Here is a 19112-nt window from a genome sequence, read left to right as displayed (position 1 = left end):
CGTTCGAACTGAGAACTTGGTATATCAGCCGATTGATAACCCTCTGTTGATTAGGTTGCGATTTAAACAACATTGTTGGGAGACTGTGCTCCACATCAGCTTCACTGTGACGTTTCATAGTTGCAAAGGCCAAACCTGGGCACAAAAGCTTGTTTAACGTCATTTGCTCTCAGCCACCTAAGGACTTTCGACAGTTTCCAATGCCCCTTCAGAGGAGGATAGAAGCCAGTGCCGGAGAACGCCAGCAAGTGCCCTAGACTAAGAACATAAGTTTGCTGATAACCTGACCCTCTTACAGACATACGATGCTGTGACAATTCTCTGAGAACCACTACCAGAGGCCACTATGCTACTTCCCATGAGCGTGTTACGTAATTTGTAAGGAAGCCTGGAAAATGTTGTCAACATTACACAAGAAAAATGCGTACTACCTGGACTTACTCCTCATGATCTACAACTGGATTGCTATCACTACTCAATCCACCGCTCCGTTCAAGGTCTTCAGATATGTTGGAAGAGAGCCAGTCAGTCACACGCCGAAGTCGAAACGTTCCGCTTGTGTTCATGGTCCATGGTAATGCACGAGGTGGTGAGAACGGATACAACGAGTAGTCCCGAGGAAGCAAAGCATTAGCCAAAGAACCACCCTCAGGCTCGGATGGAGTATAACAAAGAGTTTGGGGCATAGCCTCTGATTCAGGCTATCACTCCAGAGTTAGTGATACTGAGGTCATCGTAAGAACATAGACGAACTTCGGTGGCAGCCCTAACAGCTAACCGCTGGGCGGAAGCTAATTTTGCAGGGTCCTTAGCACAAATGCGAATCTGTGTAATACCTGTCAGTTCTTGCTCTGTTTAGAACATCCTCCTTTTACCAGTCCTGCTTGGTCAACATTCTCTACATAGGCTCCAGCAAGTCGAGATATTCGTTGAAGAAGGTCTTGTCTGATGGGTCGCTTAGTTGGCAGATGATAGCGCTCCTCCAAAATGTCCTGGAATACATCCTTGTTAGCTATTATAGTTGTGATGTTACCTGGAAGCACAGTACCTGCTTTAATGACTTAATCACCTGAGTGAGCTCCGAGATGTCCCCCCGCAAACCTTCCACACGCAATGCTAATGGATGAGAAGAAAGTCCGATGTGGACCTTGTACCCGATGGACAGCTGAAGCAAGTCGGCACCATCTGATTCCAATGCTTAATAACATTTATGGACAGCTCTGTGATGATTACCTTTGCCTAATATTAGGAACAGCTGACTTGGAGTGACGGGGAATGCTGTACCATGGTTACAGAGTAGTGCGTAATAACTGAAAGGGGGGACGTACTTTCCACACATTCTTCTGTGCTGTCTCTGTATAACTTCTCGGCTTCCTTCAACGACGGCCATTTCCACTGTTGCTCGATTATAGCTTCTGCAAAGTGAACCTTGCGCTTATTCGAACGAGTCCATTGAGCTGGAAGACCGTATAGCTGAGCGAATCGTTTAAGCTGCTCTCTACTAAAGGAATGGCACAGCGTGGACAAAAGGTCATTGTACTGTGTTATGTACGCGACCGACGAGGGCTCTGCGTGCTTCCGAGGTCTACAGCGTTCAATGTCTTTAAGGGATGGCTCAAAACCAGCTGCTCGGAGTGAAGCAAGGTATTCCTCGGCACGAGTAGTTTGGCGTGGGCCGCGAGACGCGTCTTGGTCCTTGCTAGCATGTAACGCAGGGCTTGATGTAGAAGTTGACAGGTGAGCAGCGACAAGCGGGCCGATTTCAAAGCGGGTATGCCGTGGTGAACGACACGCGGAGCACCATGAAGGAGAGAGGAGCGTCCGCCGGACCAACCGTGTCGACATCTACGCTGCAGCTGCAAGAGAACAGCCGAGTTGGAAGTGACGCACGGATTTTTTTGAAGCGCGTTTACTAGTGCTAATGACGGGCACGTGTCCGGCCCCTATAGTTATATATATGTGCTCTTGGCTATGTAACTACTATCGTACAACCCTCAGTGAAACATAGAGTGAAACATCCCGATTGTAACGCTCTACGATGGCTCCCCTTCGTACTCTAAGTAATAAAATCTATATTATCATATAGCCAGGACTCTTGACTCCATAATATGTCAGATTTAGCCTGGGACAACATGATGTTGGCCTGCCAGAGCAATGCCAGAATCGTGACTTTGCCTCACTCTAAGTCTGTATTGGCGTCACGAAATGTCACGGAGCGGAGTTAGCGGCATGTGGTTGTGCCACGAAAGCGATGTGCGTTCCTGGCTTGCCGGACCATCGGCAGACGAGCGCGAGCAGCTTGACAAGCAGGGTGCGGGGGAGGGCCAAACCTGCTCGAAAACCACAAAACTTAAACAGACTGTGTGAGTCGCTAGCAAAGAAATAGCGGGTGAAGGTGTAAGTACTCCAACCTCGTACAAGGGTAAGGAAAGCCAAAATAAAGACCGTAAGCTACCGTAAGTAAGAGTTACTGTAGGGAAAGCGGAGTTTCAAATACCCTTGTCACGCCGGCAAGTCCTCGCGTTGGCCTCTTCTCACTACACAACATTCGCGCACCCTACACCCTTGAAAATGCGGGTGGTGGGCGCATTATCGTGGAATATTTACCTGCAGGGGTATGGGGCTGATCGGTGGGGAAGAAAGTACCTGCCCTGACGTTATATTGTGAAACCCGACTCAAGCCCACCCTGCGGAGCAATTTGCTCGTGAGGGACTCATGATTTTATTCTTATATGTTATGCACAGGGGGAATAGCCCGATAAGTTCTCGGGACTTATGGTGGAAATATTGAAGGCGTATTTTAATTTCGTTTTGCAGGACAAGGAAGACTTATTTGGTACATAGCGGGGAGATATATTGAATGAATCGTCTTTTATAGCCAAATTACCCGTGTCAATTGTAAAGCGCCAAAACTTATTCAAAATGTGCCCCTGGTAAGTTCCAAGATAAGTCTCGCTGTCTTGGCAAAACTTAATTAAAATGCATCCGCAATATTTCCACAATAAGTTCTGAGAACTTATTGGGCTACTCCCCCTGTGTATGTGCGTTGAGAACACATGTAGACAAACCTACCTGTAAATATTTGTGGCTATCATCGGAGGGATGAGCGAGATACGGTTGAATCTGACTTTGTTTCACTGTGATGTGGGTGTTTCACTGAGGGTTGTACAATAGTATGCATGCAGGTCATAGCACTGGCATTTCGTAATTTCGTAACGATCATTGAGATAGATGTCCTACTAGCCTAGCAGGAAAGCAAATCATTCTGAAATACGTTCCGAGACGAGCTCTTTCTCACTGTCCTCTCCCACGTCACCTTCCCAACCATGGTCAGCAAGATATTGCATGAACTTAGCATCTTCCTCGGCCAGGTCAATGCCAGTCATATCTGGAATACAGAGGTACGTGACCAAAACGCCAGTGACACCGCAAATAGCAGCGATGATAAAGGTCCAGCTGGAATCTACCTTAGTAACATGCTAAATGAGCCCCACGATGACACTTACTTCTTGCCCAGGTTCGTCTGAATAGGTGTGAAGGCCTGGGTACCAACAGCAGCGCCCGTTTTACCGATAGCAGCTGATAAACCATAGCATGTTCCCCTAAAAAAATCAGACCATGAGAAGATAGAAGTCGGTTGACGAGATATTTGTTGTCATACCGTATGGCAGTAGCGTACGACCTATCGGGAAGTCCGTCAGAGAATGAAGTTGAAGACCCTGACTGCAACTCACTCAGAGCTAGTGAGGCCCAACATGTTACCGGGACCCTGAAGCTCTAGTTAGATGGTTCTCTTCACTGGATATGATTCGTTGCCGACCAAGTTTCCGAACGACTGCATAAGCCCGTAGCTGTGGAGAGACATGAGGGTTCGTTCAACACTATTAATGGCTTACATACAAAATGATGAAAAGTGGAATGATTTTGGTAATCTTGTTGTACGCTAGGCCGATTATCAAGCCCTAAGAACGACGACAGTTAGATGCTGTCTAAAGAACGGATGGAAGAAACGCGCACAAAGACGAGGTAACCGGAAAACCCGAGAATCATCTGCCGATGTGTGGGTGAGATGATGACAGCATCTGAGCCGAATGAACGTACTGTGTTGCGACGGCCCAGGCGGTTGCAGAGCCAAGCACCTACAACGACACCAGGAAGAGATATTGCACCGAGGAGCAGCTGCCATTCGGCCGTTTTCTTAATGTCGCCGTCGTGGATGACACTGGAAATGATAGTCCCAGAGAACACCCCGTTAGGAAAAGTCACCTGTGAGTGAGGTTAGCAACATTTTACCTTATCCAATGAAGTTAGCACAATGTTCAAAGCTACGCGTACGCACAAAATCGTATAAAAACCTAGTGCATATTAGCATTAACCGCATAAAAACGCATCAGCGAGGCACGCACCACGCTCCACAGGTTCCAATCAAAGTCCTCCAATACCGTTTTGCGACCAACCAATATGGTACGCGGCCTTTGAGTCACTTGTTAGCGATATTTATAGGTGGATTGAAAAATGGTGGTACTTTTGATTGCGCCCTTCCGATAGAGCTTCGAGCTGAGCATGCGCAGACGGAAGAAGAACACGGTTAATGGGAGTAGAATGCCTATGCCAAAGCAGACACGCCAGACAGTCTCAAGGTGATCCCCCCCTGCGGCTGACAGTACGATGAGGAATACCGACACGGCAAGTGGGCCTCCGAACTTGACTTGAAATGAGGAAGTTTCATATCTCACGCAGGAGAAAACGTACACTCAAAACAAAATTGGTGACCATGATGAACACTAACCCAAATAAGCAAGGAAGACCGACATTCAAGCTAGGTTATATTCACCTGGCCCCCGACTTTTGAGGCTTTTCTCATTTGCTGCTTCACTGGCACTAGTTGACGAGGCAGGATACTCGCCTCCGACACCCTGTACGGTGGTTTGGACATGAGATATACACAACAGGACTGGTGACAACATACAATTCCAGTGATGCCTCTTGCGAACGTCAAAAACCAGAAAAGGCCTTGTGCGCTGCCATGAGCTCCGTGGGCTGCAGTCCCGAGGGTGGCTCCGATGACAATCAGTAACGTAGTCGTCACTAACGCAACCTTGCGCCCAAGACGATCGCAAATTAAGCCAACGATGATTTGTCCAACGATAGCACCTGGATAAGAGTTATACTCGCCTGCTAGCGCGTAATTTTGATGCTTTATACGCACCGACAAGCAGAGCGTTCGAAACACGAGTAGAAACAGCGGAGGTGTAATCATGGGGGTATAACTGCTTGAAAATGACCTAAGAGTAGCGATGGTGTGAATTAGTGTGCGAAATATACATATGTAACCGGTGAACTTGCATTAGACATTGTCATTAGATTGTTCTGGTCTGCAATAGCTCTGGTGAGCAGTGATATCTGCCCAAAGGGGGTATTCTGACTTACATCCATCGCTAATCAAACCAAAGCCAGCAGCAAGGATGGTAAAGTAAATGCTGAGGGACTCCCGTTTGTTCAGGAGACGGTCATTATCTACAGTTTCCTGCGGCAACTCGGGATTGGAGGAGTCTTCGATCGAGCTCGTGTCCTTTTCCTTCTCTGTGGACATTTTGCCAACAACTTGGAGCTGCGCGCTGCCCGGACAATGGCTGTGACACTTGAAAGTGAGCGGATACAGAAGTAACAGAACTCGGGGAGGGTGTGATGCCGGCTCTACTGTCCATTATTTATTGCGATCGGGACATGTCCCTGATGTGCTCTAATCCACCAGGTGAGGACGCACGTGCTAGCGAGATGAGCGTGAGTGGGTGCCGCCTTGGGCGTCAACGCGTCAATATCAGCACGAGACAACCCGCGTGCCTGACAATGACAACACTTTGTGCAGAACTACTTTCTTTTAGCTGTTCGTTCTTGTTCTCAGAATCTAAAGTGACCTAGTATCAGTTTGGATGATCCCACGTTTATCATCTTACTCTGAGTGGCCAGCGAGACAACCTATGTATTCTTTGTCGACTCGCTACCGTGACATATAACATCACGAATGTCAAGATGCCGTTTGTTGTGCATCTAGCAAATTTGAGTCGAGTATGCATGCATACGTGCGAAGTTCTCGACATGAAGCGCTCCAACAACATAGCTACTTTCCGGAAGAAATCTTTCTTTATGCTTTAGTCGGATGAATTAATGTAGAAGCCATATATAGTCTACAAAGTCCCCCTCAACCAGGCCAAGGACTTGATTAATTGGACCTCCGAACATGATATTAGACTATCGGTGTTTTTCCGATCCGCGCACACAGGCACCTTTTCGTCTCCGCCCTAACCTTAAGTTTTACTTTCCCCTGCCATTATCGTCAAGTCCGGCAGCGACAAGCGACTGAGAGATCCTACGCGCGACAAAATAATGGCGGTTCCCAACGGCGTCACCTACGATCCCATTGACGACGAGATCGATTTCTCGGATATTGACGAAAAGTGAGTAACCGACAAACGTCTTCGATCAAATCCTGAAGTCGATTAAAGATATCACGTTGAGTCCGACGATGGCTTTGACAATGTCATCGTCGTGGATGGCGTTCCAGTTATCGACAGATCAAAATTGGACAGGCTTCTCACAAAAATAGCGAAGGATTTCACCAAGAAAGGGTCACCCATTAAGTCAGACGATATATTCGTGCCTTGGGACGATGCGAAGGACAAAAGCAAAGGGTACTTCCTACTTTCTGTTTAGCATGTCGTATGTTAACCCCGCTTCAGTTATATCTTTGTCGATCTAGGCAACCCCGATGCCGCAGCGTTTGCCGTGTCCGCATTGAACGATTATCCATTTGATTCTCGCCACACATTCAGTGTCAATCGGTTTACAGACATCGAGAAATACGCATCGTTGGACGAGACCTATGTAGAGCCTGAGATCGAAGAGTACCAACCTAAGGTATGTACCCTATCAGACATCTCTTAGCACCATCTCATCCACAAATAGGAGCACCTGAGAGCCTGGTTAGCCGACCCTCAAGGCCGTGATCAGTATGTGACATACCGTGGAGATGACGTTGACATACACTGGCATGGCAAGCCATCTCAATGTGAGGTTGCTTTCTCCAAAAAGGTGTGCTTCGCCTCAGCTTTACTGCTGTGTTTCAACTGATACTTGCTAGGGATGGACGGACTTGTATGTTTCTTGGTCTCCCCTAGGAACCTACGTTGCAACTCTGTTCCGACAAGGTGTTCGGCTATGGGGTGGACCCTCTTGGGAGCATCAGCAACGTTTCGCGCATCCTTTCGTCAAACTCCTCGATTTCTCTCCTTGTGAACAATACCTAGTCACTTGGTCTCACGATCCCATTACTGTACCACCAAACATGCCTCAGGGGCCCGAGTTCTTTTCGCCTGAAGACGAAGGCCACAACATTGCTGTATGGGACATCAAATCGGGACATCTCCTTCGCACCTTCCCCACATCGGCGGCGGAAGCCGATGACGCTTTGACCAAGAAACAGATGCAATGGCCCGCCCTCAAGTGGAGTCCGGACGACAAGTTTGTTGCTCGTGTCACTCCGGGTCAGCAAATCAGCGTGTATGAGCTACCGGGAATGGGACTTCACGACAAAAAGAGCATGAAGACCGAGGGTGTTGTTGACTTTGAGTGGTGTCCTCACGGTGAAAAAGACAGAGATGAAGCAGAGAATGCGAAGGGCGGCAAGGGGTCAAAAAAATCCCGGGAAAATATGCTAGCGTATTGGACCCCCGAGGTAGCCAATCAACCCGCTCGCGTCACCTTGGTCGATTTCCCAGGTCGTAAGGTACTTCGCCAAAAGAACCTGTTCAACGTCACGGAGGTTAGTGCATAGGCTTGTTCATCAAATTGACCTGCTCTGAACCACATCAGTGCAAGTTGTTCTGGCAAAACAATGGCGACTTCCTATGCGTCAAGGTCGACCGCCACACGAAAACGAAGAAATCCATCTTTTGTAATCTGGAGATCTTCCGCGTGCGCGAGAAGGACTTCCCGGTAGAAGTTGTGGAACTCAAAGGTAGCTATGTCACTGCATCGCTGTTATTCGCCATCTGACCTAATCTTGTCTAGATACTGTGACTGATTTTTCTTGGGAGCCTAAGGGAGAACGATTTGCTATCGTATCAAGCAATGATCCCAACCTGGGCAACCCGGGTCCAGGCATCACCATCAAGACTGATATAAGCTTCTACCAATTGGATCGCTCTAAAAACGACTTCCGACTACTACGTGAGTTGTTCGTCTTACGATAGGCTCCTTCGAGTTTACGTCACTGCAGGAACCCTGGCTTCCCGGACAAGCAACACGATTAGATGGTCGCCCCGAGGACGTCATGTTGTCCTTGCCACAGTCGGATCGTCGACCAAGTCAGAACTGGAGTTTTGGGACCTAGATTTCACCAGCGAAGACCGTCGGGAGGGTCAAGCATCCAAGGACGAGTGGGGCAGTGCTATCCAGCTCCTTGGTAGTGCTGACCATTATGGTGTCACGGACGTTGAGTGGGACCCAAGCGGCAGGTATCTTGCAACAAGCGCCAGTGCGTGGCGACATACGGTAGGAGTACCAAACTACGGGATCACCTATGAATCTAACTATATTCTGATCTGGCAGCTGGAGAACGGGTACGCTATTTGGGATTTCCGCGGTCAGGAGATCGAAAAGCATATTCTGGACCGTTTCAAGCAATTTATTTGGCGACCTCGACCTCGCACACTGCTGAATAAGGAGCAGCAAAAACAAATCCGACGGAATCTGCGGGAGTACAGCCGAGCTTTCGACGAAGAGGATGCAGCTGAGGAAAGCAACATCAGCGCCGAGCTTATCGCACATCGCAAGAGATTAGTGGACGAATGGAACGCATGGCGTGCTCGGTGCAGAAAGGATATTTCGGACGAGAAGCGCAGTCGAGGTATACGGAACGACGGCCGGGAGCATGGAGACGAAGAGAAGGAGGAGATAGAGGAGTGGATTGACGAGGTGATCGAACAGACTGAGGAGGTGATCGAGTGACGGCAACCATGTGCATGATATCAGACCATTATACAGTTTGTTGTGCTGTTGTACATGTAGGCAGACACCATACGAGTGCTTTTCTGACAAGAAGGGATGTGTGAACGAGGGAAAGTGGGACCGGTACCGGAGTTGTGGGCCCTTGGATGTTGCGCGTGACGGGAAAAGGTGAATGGGAGGGTGTCGCTGAATTTAATCTAATCTTCTACTGGGGCGCCGCTGGTCAAGGCTGCAGCGCTGACCATTCGCTGTCGTCACTGACCTAGACGGACTGAGGTCCAATCGCAAGGCTCTTAATTCATTCTTACTGCTACCCATACTCATTTATTGGGCCGGCCCTCAGGAGACAATGTCCCTCCTCAACATGGTCCCCATCGGTCCGTCTCCTCTCCCACAGGAGCCCTCCACTCCTCCCTCCAGCCTCTGGGCGACAGGTAACGCGTCCCCCATCGTCCTTCCCGCCAGCTTCGCTCAACTTTGCTCTTAGCCTCGAAAGAATGGGTAATCCCTGCTAAGCCGAAACCAGGTCGGAAGCCAAAGAAGGAAGCATCCGCCAGTCCGTCCGAAGTAAAGGAGGGCGAAGTACGTGTCTTCCGTCACCCGGCAGCTGCAGGATACCTTGCGACCATCGCTGACTCGCGCCCTAGGATGGAGAAGCTGGTAGACGCGTCCAGAACAGGTCTGCATTGACATTCCCTGCATGTACGTCATGATCATGGCCTAACAGTTTCTTAGAGCTGCACAGCGAGCCTTCCGCGAGCGAAAGCAGACCCAGCTAGCAGAGCTCCAGGCTCGCATCCAGCAATATGAGCAGGGTGAGATAGAGAAGAATGTTGCCCTCCAGAATGTTGCCAAGAAGATGAAAGAAGAGAACGAAGAGTTGCGCAGGGAGAACCAAGCGCTCAAAGAGAAGCTCGCTTCTCTGGAACAGGAACGTGAAATAGGCCTTTTTAACAGCCCTGTAAAGAAGAGAAGCGTCGATGAGGATGCCCTTTCCTCTCAGCAGATGTCCGACTCCAAGAAACGCGCAAGATTTACGGCTGAGCCTCCTGATACCCCTATAGATCCATCCATCGCACCATATACCCCTTCAGACACTTCTATGCTCTCTCCCATTGACCCGTCAGGGTCCTTGTACCCTCGTGCACACCCCCAACACACCACTTACAATTCTACCTCTGCTAACATGACCAGCATGCTCGATTTCCCTTCAGACCAAAGTCAGGCTATCGAGATGGATGTTCAGGATTCAATGGAGTCTGCACGTTGCGTGCTCTGCAACCCCGCACAGCCATGCGTCTGCATGTCTATCCAATCGACAGAAGCACAACACAGCTCATCCCATGCTCACCAGCCACAAGCGGTCATCGAACAGCATCAAATGAGTTTCAACTCGCAACCTACGGAGTATAGCATTCTCGACAATCTCCCTGCCTACCAGGAGCCCGTCCCGCTTCGCCGCCGCGCACCCGCTGGCCAGAGCTCGCGACCTGTTTTCCCGGTTTCTCCCGTCCAACAGGACAGCATAGCACAGGAGATGACGGCACAGTGCTCTGGGGATCCTTCCAACTGCATGGCATGTGCAGATGACCAGTTTGGACAGGCGTTTTGTCAGGCTATAGGCCAAAGTGTCTCGCAGGAAGCTCTCTGTTCCGACTGCCCTCGCTTGAACAGTCAAGCAGATGCGGTAGTCGTAGGAGATTGTTGTGGCAATATCAACAGGTGTGGTTCTTGCGGTATTGCACCAATGCTTTCTTCTTCATCCCATGCCCCTCGCCTGAGCGACACAATCCCCACAAACGACGCCTGGCGCCAGATCAAGTCTCATCCTAACGTCGACTTCACGGATCTGTCGCTCCTAGCGGAAGTCGTCGCCCGTCGATCTCAATGCCCCGGCTCGCGAGTTATTACAGAACCTACACAGTACCAGCCTCCGTCCCATTACGGACAAGACGCCGTAGAACTGACTCAATTTGGTGACCCCGGTCATTCCTATGTCCGGAAACCTGACCGAGCAGAGTCGCCTCCACGACTTGTTCCACAGAAGGTCCTCATCGAGTGTGGACGAAGAAGAATGAGGGAAGTGAATATGGACGGCGTCAGAGAAGCCTTGCGGTTACTCGATGCCAAGTTCGGGCAAAGTTGATATATCGTCGCGCCGCCTCTAGTCCGAGCAAGATGGTTACTTCGTATTTCGACGTCAGTACTATGTAAATATGCTACTATTGATTTAAGTACAATTTCCCAATGCCTTCGCCTCTGATGCGTTGGCAGCTTTACTGCGATTGTTTCCCCAGTATTGCTTCCAGTCACGTAGCAAGCGACGTAGTTTCTGGTGAAAGGCCCTTTGCTCCGGTTTGGTGAGTTTCTCTGACGGGCGCGACACGTTGGCAGGGAGAGCACGGAACGCCTTAGCAAGTTGTTTCAGCGATGCATCATGCATCTCCGCCGGGAAAGATGCAATTTGCGGCCACAGTTCCATGAGAACACGTCGCGCCATCTGATACGCGCCTACGGCGAAGTATGCATGAGCTACTGCGTCAATGGCGGCAACATCTGGCTTGATCGCTGCGGAAACCATCGCGTCGAACACCTGAGATGCCAATCCAGGCTTGCCCTGCCGGGCATATCCGGCGATTAGGATGGTGTAAAGCACGACGTTGTGTTGAACGCCGTTCTCCGCCGCAGTGTCAAGGAGTGCCTTCGCCTTGTGTAGTTGACCCTGTCGGGCATAGCCGTCCATGAGCGCGGCATAGTGGTAAGCATTGGGATGCATCCCTCGCGCCACCATCTTCCTGAAATTCGCCTCGGCGGAGGCGATGTCCGCTCGAGTGACAGCGTCATGGCGGATACGCATAGCGAACGTGGCTCTGTCGCTGCGGATTCCACGGCCGACCAAGGACCGAATAATTGGCCGCAAAAGCGAGTCGTACCGCAAGTGACGCGACAAAGACATGCCGGCAGATGGGTCTAAGCTGTTCATCACATCTATCAATCCATCATCGCCCAGTCGCCTTTGACGCCTTGTCTTTGAGAATGTGGCCGCGGTGACGTCCCATCCACTGCCAAATTTGAGAAACTTTTCGCGCCGTAGGATGCTGCGCAGGATGATATGTACGTGCTGAAGATTGGGCTGGAGAGGAACGGCGGCAAATGCTCGGAGAATACGGATGAGTTCACGAGGTCGAACGCACGTTGCTGAATCCAAGTAGTCCAGAATCACTTCCGCCGTTTGTTCATCAGGTTTGTGACCCGTTTCGTGGATGACACGAAGGAGGGCTCGCCCAGCAGCAAGACCACGGTGCACCAAGAGACCTTCCAAAAGCGAGTTCAAGACCTCTAAAGTCAGCGGAACACTGGTTGGGTCTATTGGTAGATCACTAGTGGGTGTCAAGCGAGTCACGCGAAAAAGCCGTTGACAATGTGACTTTGATGGGCAAATTCGAGAGAGCAGACTAACGGCGACGTCGTACTGACGATTGATGCACAGAGCGCGGATAACGGCAGCAGCAGCGCCGGAATTGGGAGGGATATTGGCGTCCTTCATGCGGGAAAGTGTCCGCAAGACGCCGGATAAATTCCCATTCTTTGCCTGATAATTCATGATGACGGCGTAGGTGGCAGCGTTGGGTAGGAGAGGGGGAAGTCCGATAGGGTCGGGTGCATGAGGTGGAAGTGTGAGGCTTGTTGATGCGGCGGGGGAAGCTGAGTGAGGCTGATAGCGAAAGCATTCTAAGATACGAGCAGCGCCGCGTTGATCGTGCGCGTCTAAAAAGTGCTGGACCATGCTGTTGAGAACGGTAGTTGCGGTGCGGTCGTCCATCATGCAGAGCCCTTCGACGGCCTGGGCATGAACTTCCTCGTCGAGTCCTAAAGAGCGGTATGCAGATATGATCACCGCATGAGTCGCCGGCTCGATGAGAAGGCCGGATGCCACCATCCTTCGCAAATTGATTTTTGCGAGCTCCAGGCTTCGATTCCGGAGATGCGCGGATATGAGGAGATGATAGGTGCGTCTTGTAGGCTGCAGTTTTTCCAAGATCATCTGTTCGTAAACAGCTTCCAAACGTTCGTATCGACGGATTTCGACAAGGGCCCGCAGCTTCCAGTTCAGCAACCGTACTGAAGGTGAACAGTGAAATTCTTCTGCCAAGGAGGTGAGCGAAGGTATGTATGTCCAATGCTTTGCTTGTGCTAGATGGAATGCAATGTTCTCCAAATGGCTGACCTTCAGGTGGTAGCCCAGGTGGTGTGCAATCTTGAGCGCTTGAAGGGAGCAATGGGGATTCTCGAGCGCCATGCGCTGTGCAGTTTCCAGCGAGGTATTTCGGTTGTGGAAGTAGCGGTCGTGTAGGGGGGAATTCCGAATTTGCTCCAAGTCCTCCTCCAAAGCTGCAGCAGTGGTACAGCTTGATAAAGCGCTGACTGTCTTTACGACCGATGCAGGGAGAGTGTGGTCGTAGCCGTCGGGTGAGGAGTGAGATTTGCTGGTGCGTGTAGACGCAGGGGAATGAGTATCGGGCCTCGACGTTTCTCGGACGGCGTCTTCTACATCTTGAAGAGGGGGCTGGACACGACGACTCTGAGGCAACGCACTCTGTTCCGAGCATGCTTGTGAATGAAAGGACAAGCCTTGTGGGTAGAATGGTACGGCAGGTCTCGGTGGGTCGGAGTGGGAGGACGCGTGCTGGTGGATACGCTGCCTGTAAAAGCCGACGACTCTCCTCAGCATGGACAGTCGAATATGTCGAGCCGAGGTGATCGTCCACCTGTGGCTACGAAACGCGTTAGCATACTCGTATGTGGGTGATACGCATAGAACAGACGTACGGCTGACCACACTACAGCGGATGATTGCCTCTACTAACACTTGTGTTTTGCATTGGGTGGTCAATAGAACCACGCCTCGGTTATTTCCGACCTGCAATGCTCCTAACTTGCCCCGACTTGGAGGCCGGCCCGAATCCATACGCGCTTACAACTCCTCCTCGGGTTTCTAACCTCCGTCTCAAGATTTCTATAACGTCAAGGTGCGGATCGGCCGCGATGACCCGCTCTAACAGGTTTCATGGCTAACCACATAGCTCACACGCCTGCGGAAAATCACCGGCGCCACTGGAGTCATTGACAGGGCAGCAACCATCGCAACTCCGTGCACGAAATACCTATCCTAGTCGGTGTTGGCACCGTGTCAATATCGACGGAAGGATGGTACATGCACCTTCACGTAGCGCGCTCAGGCACCCTTCTGGATTCCGGCGCTGCGAATCCCCGCTGCAAACACGACATTATCTCAATCCTCCAAGTTTTCAATCTTTATATTCTAACATCGACGTCACGGCATCCTCTGTTCTTCATCGAAGCTTTAGCCGCACAGTAATCCGGGAACTCGGCGACAACATGCATAGATGGCACACAAAGCAACACTTCGCGTGAGGACCTTCGATTTATCTTTTGAAATTACTTACGTGGTGTCCGAAACGATCAAGCACGGTGTCCGAGTCCGCGTAAGCCGACCGCGACCGATACGTTTTACGCAGGCTGTGCCCATTTACGCCGCAAAGTGCGTCGATCCAATCGTTAGCGCGATTGCCCTCGTACGCTGCCATCGTCCGACAGCTGAAACGCGCGTCACCATGCTGTCCGCGTGTCTATCGGCGGCAGATCACAGAGTCTCGAGATTTCTGGGGGTAAACGAAATTGTTTGACCTTCATGCAGGCCCGCAAGATGAATTGCCGGGCCTGTAATCAAGCCGAAGAAACTTGCATCAGATACGTTGGTCTCTTCAATTTTTACCTCCGTTCTCCATTCTCTCTCAGGAATAGATATTGCCCATTGGGCGCGTTGGACGTGGTTATTGCTTCGTTCAGTTTTGACGACAACTCAAGGTAATCCAAGGGCGATATGTAGCATACCATATCACCTGTAGAAGAGTTTGACGCAGTCCTGCAGGGTCATAATGACGTTACGCAGCAGCTTAACTGAACTGTGTGCGCCATGCCATGTCAAACCTTGGCACAACCGTTGTTTGAGGACTAAGATCGGACAAAACAACATGTTAGTAAGCGGGTCACGTGACCCGTTCCTGAACAAAGTACTTTGTTCTGAATCGAGTTTTCTTCAATCGTTCAATCTGGTTTGGTTCAGGGAGAACCCCTGCAAGGCTCCAGCAGTTGTCGTGCTCACTCATAACTTCAACCATCATAACCCCAGTCCTTCTCAGCAAGGGATTTATCTCGCTCCTTGGATTTCTCGTCTTCCCTGTTTGAGCGCCCTCGTGCAAAAGCCACTTGAAGCGGCCGCGTGCGTGTGCACGGCAGGGCAGTGTAAGTAATCAGTCGTGATGCGACTCAACCCGATTAACCCACTGGAGCTGAGTTTTTCTACGGTGGTGTTGTATTTTTAACCAAGCTGACGAGCAATAATCTTGAGTTTATCTCATGACTCTCATCTCATGACAATGATTACGACGACGGCAGAGTTTGGCAGAGTTCAGTCTTTTTAGTATCTCACAGTGATGCCGTGGAGGCTCAAATTTTCCGCTTGCGGCGGGCTCAGCCCGATGACTCTGATGACCTGTTGCAACGGCACCGGGACGCATCAGGGGCGCTGAGCGTTCGACTCGACACTTATTCCACAGCATCTCTCTCGGTTCCTGTGCCTTTTGCACACATGCCTGCATTGGCGGCATCTTGACTCGGCTACCAGCTCGGAGATCTGGTCTATATCCATTACTTTGCCCGCTGGGCTAGTCCACTCGCAGGGAGATATGTCATCGTGCTGTCCTTTTTGGTATGACCCTTCCCTCAGCCCGTGGCTGACTGACCGGTGCGGTGTTGTTTGAAACAATTCTCTCAACACTGTCCGTTGCTACTCTTGAGACGAAAGCCTAACAACGTCTCCGATCATTCATATCTCCGTTCCGAACAGCTCTGACTCGCATTGCTGGACTTTGTACAGCATCCATATATAAGTACGGTCAGGTCTCTGCTCTCAACCTGTATCCTTTCTTTGACTCACTTTCCGTTCTTTCGACCCATGCACATCCTATCGACTCACCTGTCTGTCCTGTACAACAGTGCTACACGCTTCCCTACTGCGACAGCCTTCCGCATCCCAAGAACGGACTCTGCCGGGCAGGTCACCGCCTGGGATTCAATCACCTACGCACAGTTTCTTGCAGACGTCGAGGAGTATGCGAGCTACTGGAGATACTCGCTGAGATCGCGTTGCATCCCTGAACGGTCCATCGTGGGTTTATGGTATGTGTGCCGTATGATCTCCAAGAATCCTTGTGTCTTAACTTTGTCCAGGTTAGCAGGATTCACTTACCAGGACGTTCTCCACATATACGGCCTGTCAAGAGCGGGCTACATCCCACAGCTCTTCAGTATACGCCTCCCCAATCCGGATGTTATTTCCGAGCTCCTACTTAAGGCCAATGCCAAGGCGTTGATCATTGATACAGCATTCGCCTCAGTTGCATCTTCATTCCCATTGCCTACATTCTCAGCTGCCAACGTTCAATCTGCTTCGAAAGCCTCTGAGCCCTTACCTCCGCTGTGTCCTCCAGGCGAAGATGACATCACCTTTGTTTTCCACACGAGTGGTTCGACATCAGGGAGCCCCAAACTCATTCCTTGTACTGGAAAGTGGCTCAACGCTATGATACGGAAAGCACGTATAGCCACGAGTCCCCGGTCAGATCGCCAAGATGTTGTTGTGTGGATGTGAGATTCAATCCTTCTTCTTCACGATGCAGCGACTGACTACATCACAGGGGTAGCATGTGCCATATCGCTCAGTCTTTCATGCTTATGGGATTCCTTCAGCACGGAGCCTGCACAATACAGCCAACCAAGATCGGTTTCTCTTCTGACGAGCTATTGGACATGATCCACCGCTGTCAACTCAACCGACTCAACCAGTTCAGCACATTCCTGTCCACGCATCTGCGTAACTCAAGGAGCAATCCGAAGTTGCTGAGCTTCCTCCAAGCACTTGACGATATCGCGTTCAGCGGGCTACCGATGGCACGAGAAGATGAGGAATGGGCATACCTCAACCGCTTAAACATCACGGTTCGTAGTTCACCGACATCATCATTTTCATCAACTCTGATCCGGACTTCTTCTTGTAGAACGTGTTCGGCAGCACTGAGATGGGAGCCATGATGCTTTCAATAGGTGGCCGCGGCCGGGATGCGCCATTACTGCGCCCGATCGCCAGCACTGTGTACGCTTTTGAGCCCATTGATCCCACCACACCCACCGAAGGCAATCATCAGTCGGGCGGGCGGCTCCTGGAGCTGATCATCCGCTCAGAGTCAGAAGACTGCCCACATCCCTCGTTGCGTCACAGCGATGGACATTTCCATACCGGGGATCTATTCCAGGAAGTTATTCCGGGAAGCTGGGCGTTCCGTGGGCGCAATGATGATTGGATCAAAAGTGAGAACAGCCTGCGGTGCGATACAAAGTAAGTTACTGCGCATTCTTGCCTAATGCAACTGAACTGACGTGGTCTGCAGAGCCATTGAAGACAATGTTCGCCAAGTCTGTGGGCATTTGTTGGAAGATTGTATCGTTGTGGGCAGTGGTCGACCTTCCCCCGCTCTGTTCGTGGAACCTGTTTCCGGCGTCGATCACACTCAACTGAAACGAGATATCATCCGGAAGACTCGTCCGTTCCATTCGCGCCGGTACCTTCACGAGCGTATCACATCCCCCAACCTCATCATCATTGTTCCGTCCAAGTCTCTACCTCGCACAGCGACCAAGGGCAATATTCGACGCCAGGCCGTGGAAGCCGCCTACAAGACACAGCTTGATGCTATCTACAGCGCGGCGCGCTAAATGGACCGGAATGGACAGTGCCTTGATTGGCAGGAACATTATCATTATAACTTACAGTATTTAATTCCCAGTATCCTTATCATCTCCACCAACAGCTTCTTAACTTAGTAGTAGTAATAATACCTGTATCATTCATTACTAATGTAGATAGTCAAACGTAGCATAGCACTACTGTAGCGTCACCTGGGGCACTTGTCCAACCAATGTAGCCTTTCTTTGGAGCAAATTATTCGTTGCAGGGCAACCCTATAAGGATTGTCTTCATTGCGCGAGCCTCGCACAAGCCACAGGAAGCGTTGCACACCAGGTAATATGTCAACATAGCAACTGAGTCGGCGCTCGCGAGCGGAGGAAGCTGATCGATTTTAGTACACTGTCATGCGGCCAAAAGTATGAGATATATTCGAACACTGCATACCATAAACAAGCTTAACCTAATGTGCTCAAGCCGATAACAACACCCTTTCAGACTCAACGCGCATGGTAAACCGGCTGCTTTCCCAACTACGCGACGCCCTGACATAAATCTTACACTCGTTCCGAGACCTTTCTTTGTTTTCAAGTGAGTCGATGATGTCCGAGTCTATCATCATGCCAGTGTTTGCCAAAGCTGGAGCCGGTGTAGGCACAAGAGAGACCCAACGAGTCAGCTGAATTGGAACAGACGTTGTAGGATCGGCCAACGTAACGGAAGAGCCCTCGTCCCCGAAGATGGGTAAGAAGCGAAGATGTTGCTTGTATGCCGAGATATGGCCAGTGTGCGAAGTTTCGGGATACAGTGCCCAGTCTGTCAACACGACGAGAGGCCGATACGCAAGATGCAAATCGCGCAACGCAGACAAGACGTTCAGTAACGGATGCGAAAGCTGGCGGTTCTCGGAGAGGCCGTTATCACGAGAAGCGTCTCCAGCAGAAAAGCGGTCTTGCCAGTAAAACGAGCTGATGGAGTCTATCGCGATCAGACCAATTGCGCAGTCCGGCATGCGAGTTGAATGGTAGTTGTGAAGATCGGCAATGGTTGCGGCGAGTTGCGACGAGGAAGAAGGACGAAAGAGGTGCAACCGGCACAAGCAAGAGAGAACGAGATCTTCGATATCAGATGGGTGAACGTTGGTGCGAGCGAGGTGAGATGCGAGGAGCTGATGGAGGCGTCGGATGCTAAACGCACGATCGAGGTCAAAGACTATCGCCGTGGTTTGTCTGCCACACAAGACGAGGGAGTGATGGTGACGAGGGGTGATGTGGGT

The 19112-nt window shown here is 50.6% G+C and overlaps 5 protein-coding genes across 5 annotated transcripts; 3 read left to right on the top strand and 2 right to left on the bottom strand.

Annotated features, from left to right (window-relative positions):
- Positions 1 to 839: 839 nt before the first annotated feature.
- Positions 840 to 1845, bottom strand: CONPUDRAFT_45660 (uncharacterized protein; the record flags this gene model as incomplete). Its single annotated transcript, XM_007764346.1, has 4 exons — positions 840 to 992; positions 1049 to 1185; positions 1234 to 1278; positions 1329 to 1845. The coding sequence occupies 4 exons, from the start codon at positions 1843 to 1845 to the stop codon at positions 840 to 842; spliced, it is 852 nt and encodes a 283-aa protein (XP_007762536.1).
- Positions 1846 to 3102: 1257 nt separating this feature from the next.
- On the bottom strand, positions 3103 to 5669 carry CONPUDRAFT_78913 (MFS general substrate transporter). Its single transcript, XM_007764586.1, has 17 exons — positions 5431 to 5669; positions 5347 to 5375; positions 5210 to 5285; positions 4970 to 5154; positions 4835 to 4916; positions 4753 to 4784; positions 4526 to 4703; positions 4407 to 4473; positions 4340 to 4355; positions 4102 to 4266; positions 4018 to 4050; positions 3901 to 3962; positions 3821 to 3851; positions 3735 to 3769; positions 3662 to 3682; positions 3507 to 3602; positions 3103 to 3456 (listed from the first exon to the last, which is right to left on the bottom strand). The coding sequence occupies exons 1-17, from the start codon at positions 5591 to 5593 to the stop codon at positions 3261 to 3263; spliced, it is 1467 nt and encodes a 488-aa protein (XP_007762776.1). The 5' UTR covers positions 5594 to 5669; the 3' UTR covers positions 3103 to 3260.
- A 632-nt stretch (positions 5670 to 6301) lies between these two features.
- CONPUDRAFT_134014 (translation initiation factor eIF-3b) lies at positions 6302 to 9093 on the top strand. The gene is made up of 9 exons (XM_007765178.1): positions 6302 to 6458; positions 6507 to 6692; positions 6741 to 6918; positions 6967 to 7092; positions 7142 to 7822; positions 7873 to 8017; positions 8071 to 8229; positions 8279 to 8553; positions 8611 to 9093. The coding sequence occupies exons 1-9, from the start codon at positions 6388 to 6390 to the stop codon at positions 9007 to 9009; spliced, it is 2220 nt and encodes a 739-aa protein (XP_007763368.1). The 5' UTR covers positions 6302 to 6387; the 3' UTR covers positions 9010 to 9093.
- Positions 9094 to 9221: 128 nt separating this feature from the next.
- On the top strand, positions 9222 to 12633 carry CONPUDRAFT_161328 (uncharacterized protein). Its single transcript, XM_007765177.1, has 4 exons — positions 9222 to 9443; positions 9497 to 9591; positions 9657 to 9688; positions 9745 to 12633. The coding sequence occupies exons 1-4, from the start codon at positions 9359 to 9361 to the stop codon at positions 11153 to 11155; spliced, it is 1623 nt and encodes a 540-aa protein (XP_007763367.1). The 5' UTR covers positions 9222 to 9358; the 3' UTR covers positions 11156 to 12633.
- Positions 12634 to 16048: 3415 nt separating this feature from the next.
- On the top strand, positions 16049 to 19091 carry CONPUDRAFT_115125 (acetyl-CoA synthetase-like protein; the record flags this gene model as incomplete). Its single annotated transcript, XM_007765176.1, has 5 exons — positions 16049 to 16278; positions 16324 to 16740; positions 16791 to 17091; positions 17151 to 17488; positions 17541 to 19091. 5 exons carry the CDS (start codon positions 16049 to 16051, stop codon positions 17863 to 17865), a joined length of 1611 nt encoding a protein of 536 aa, XP_007763366.1. The 3' UTR covers positions 17866 to 19091.
- Positions 19092 to 19112: the final 21 nt, after the last annotated feature.

The sequence above is a fragment of the Coniophora puteana genome (assembly GCF_000271625.1).
Source record: "Coniophora puteana RWD-64-598 SS2 unplaced genomic scaffold CONPUscaffold_1, whole genome shotgun sequence".
NCBI lineage: Eukaryota > Fungi > Basidiomycota > Agaricomycetes > Boletales > Coniophoraceae > Coniophora > Coniophora puteana.
This window is presented reverse-complemented; position numbering and strand designations above follow the sequence as displayed.

Coding starts and splice junctions, on each gene's coding strand:
- CONPUDRAFT_78913 (XM_007764586.1), bottom strand. CDS start 5,593: ATGTCCACAGAGAAGGAAAAGGACACGAGCTCGATCGAAGACTCCTCC. Junction 4,704..4,752: donor TCACCAATTTTGTTTTGAGT/GTACGTTTTCTC, acceptor TTTCAAGTCAAG/TTCGGAGGCCCACTTGCCGT. Junction 3,683..3,734: donor TTGGGCCTCACTAGCTCTGA/GTGAGTTGCAGT, acceptor ACTTCCCGATAG/GTCGTACGCTACTGCCATAC.
- CONPUDRAFT_161328 (XM_007765177.1), top strand. CDS start 9,359: ATGTCCCTCCTCAACATGGTCCCCATCGGTCCGTCTCCTCTCCCACAG. Junction 9,592..9,656: donor CCGAAGTAAAGGAGGGCGAA/GTACGTGTCTTC, acceptor CTCGCGCCCTAG/GATGGAGAAGCTGGTAGACG. Junction 9,689..9,744: donor GGTAGACGCGTCCAGAACAG/GTCTGCATTGAC, acceptor ACAGTTTCTTAG/AGCTGCACAGCGAGCCTTCC.
- CONPUDRAFT_134014 (XM_007765178.1), top strand. CDS start 6,388: ATGGCGGTTCCCAACGGCGTCACCTACGATCCCATTGACGACGAGATC. Junction 7,823..7,872: donor ACCTGTTCAACGTCACGGAG/GTTAGTGCATAG, acceptor GAACCACATCAG/TGCAAGTTGTTCTGGCAAAA. Junction 8,230..8,278: donor AAACGACTTCCGACTACTAC/GTGAGTTGTTCG, acceptor ACGTCACTGCAG/GAACCCTGGCTTCCCGGACA.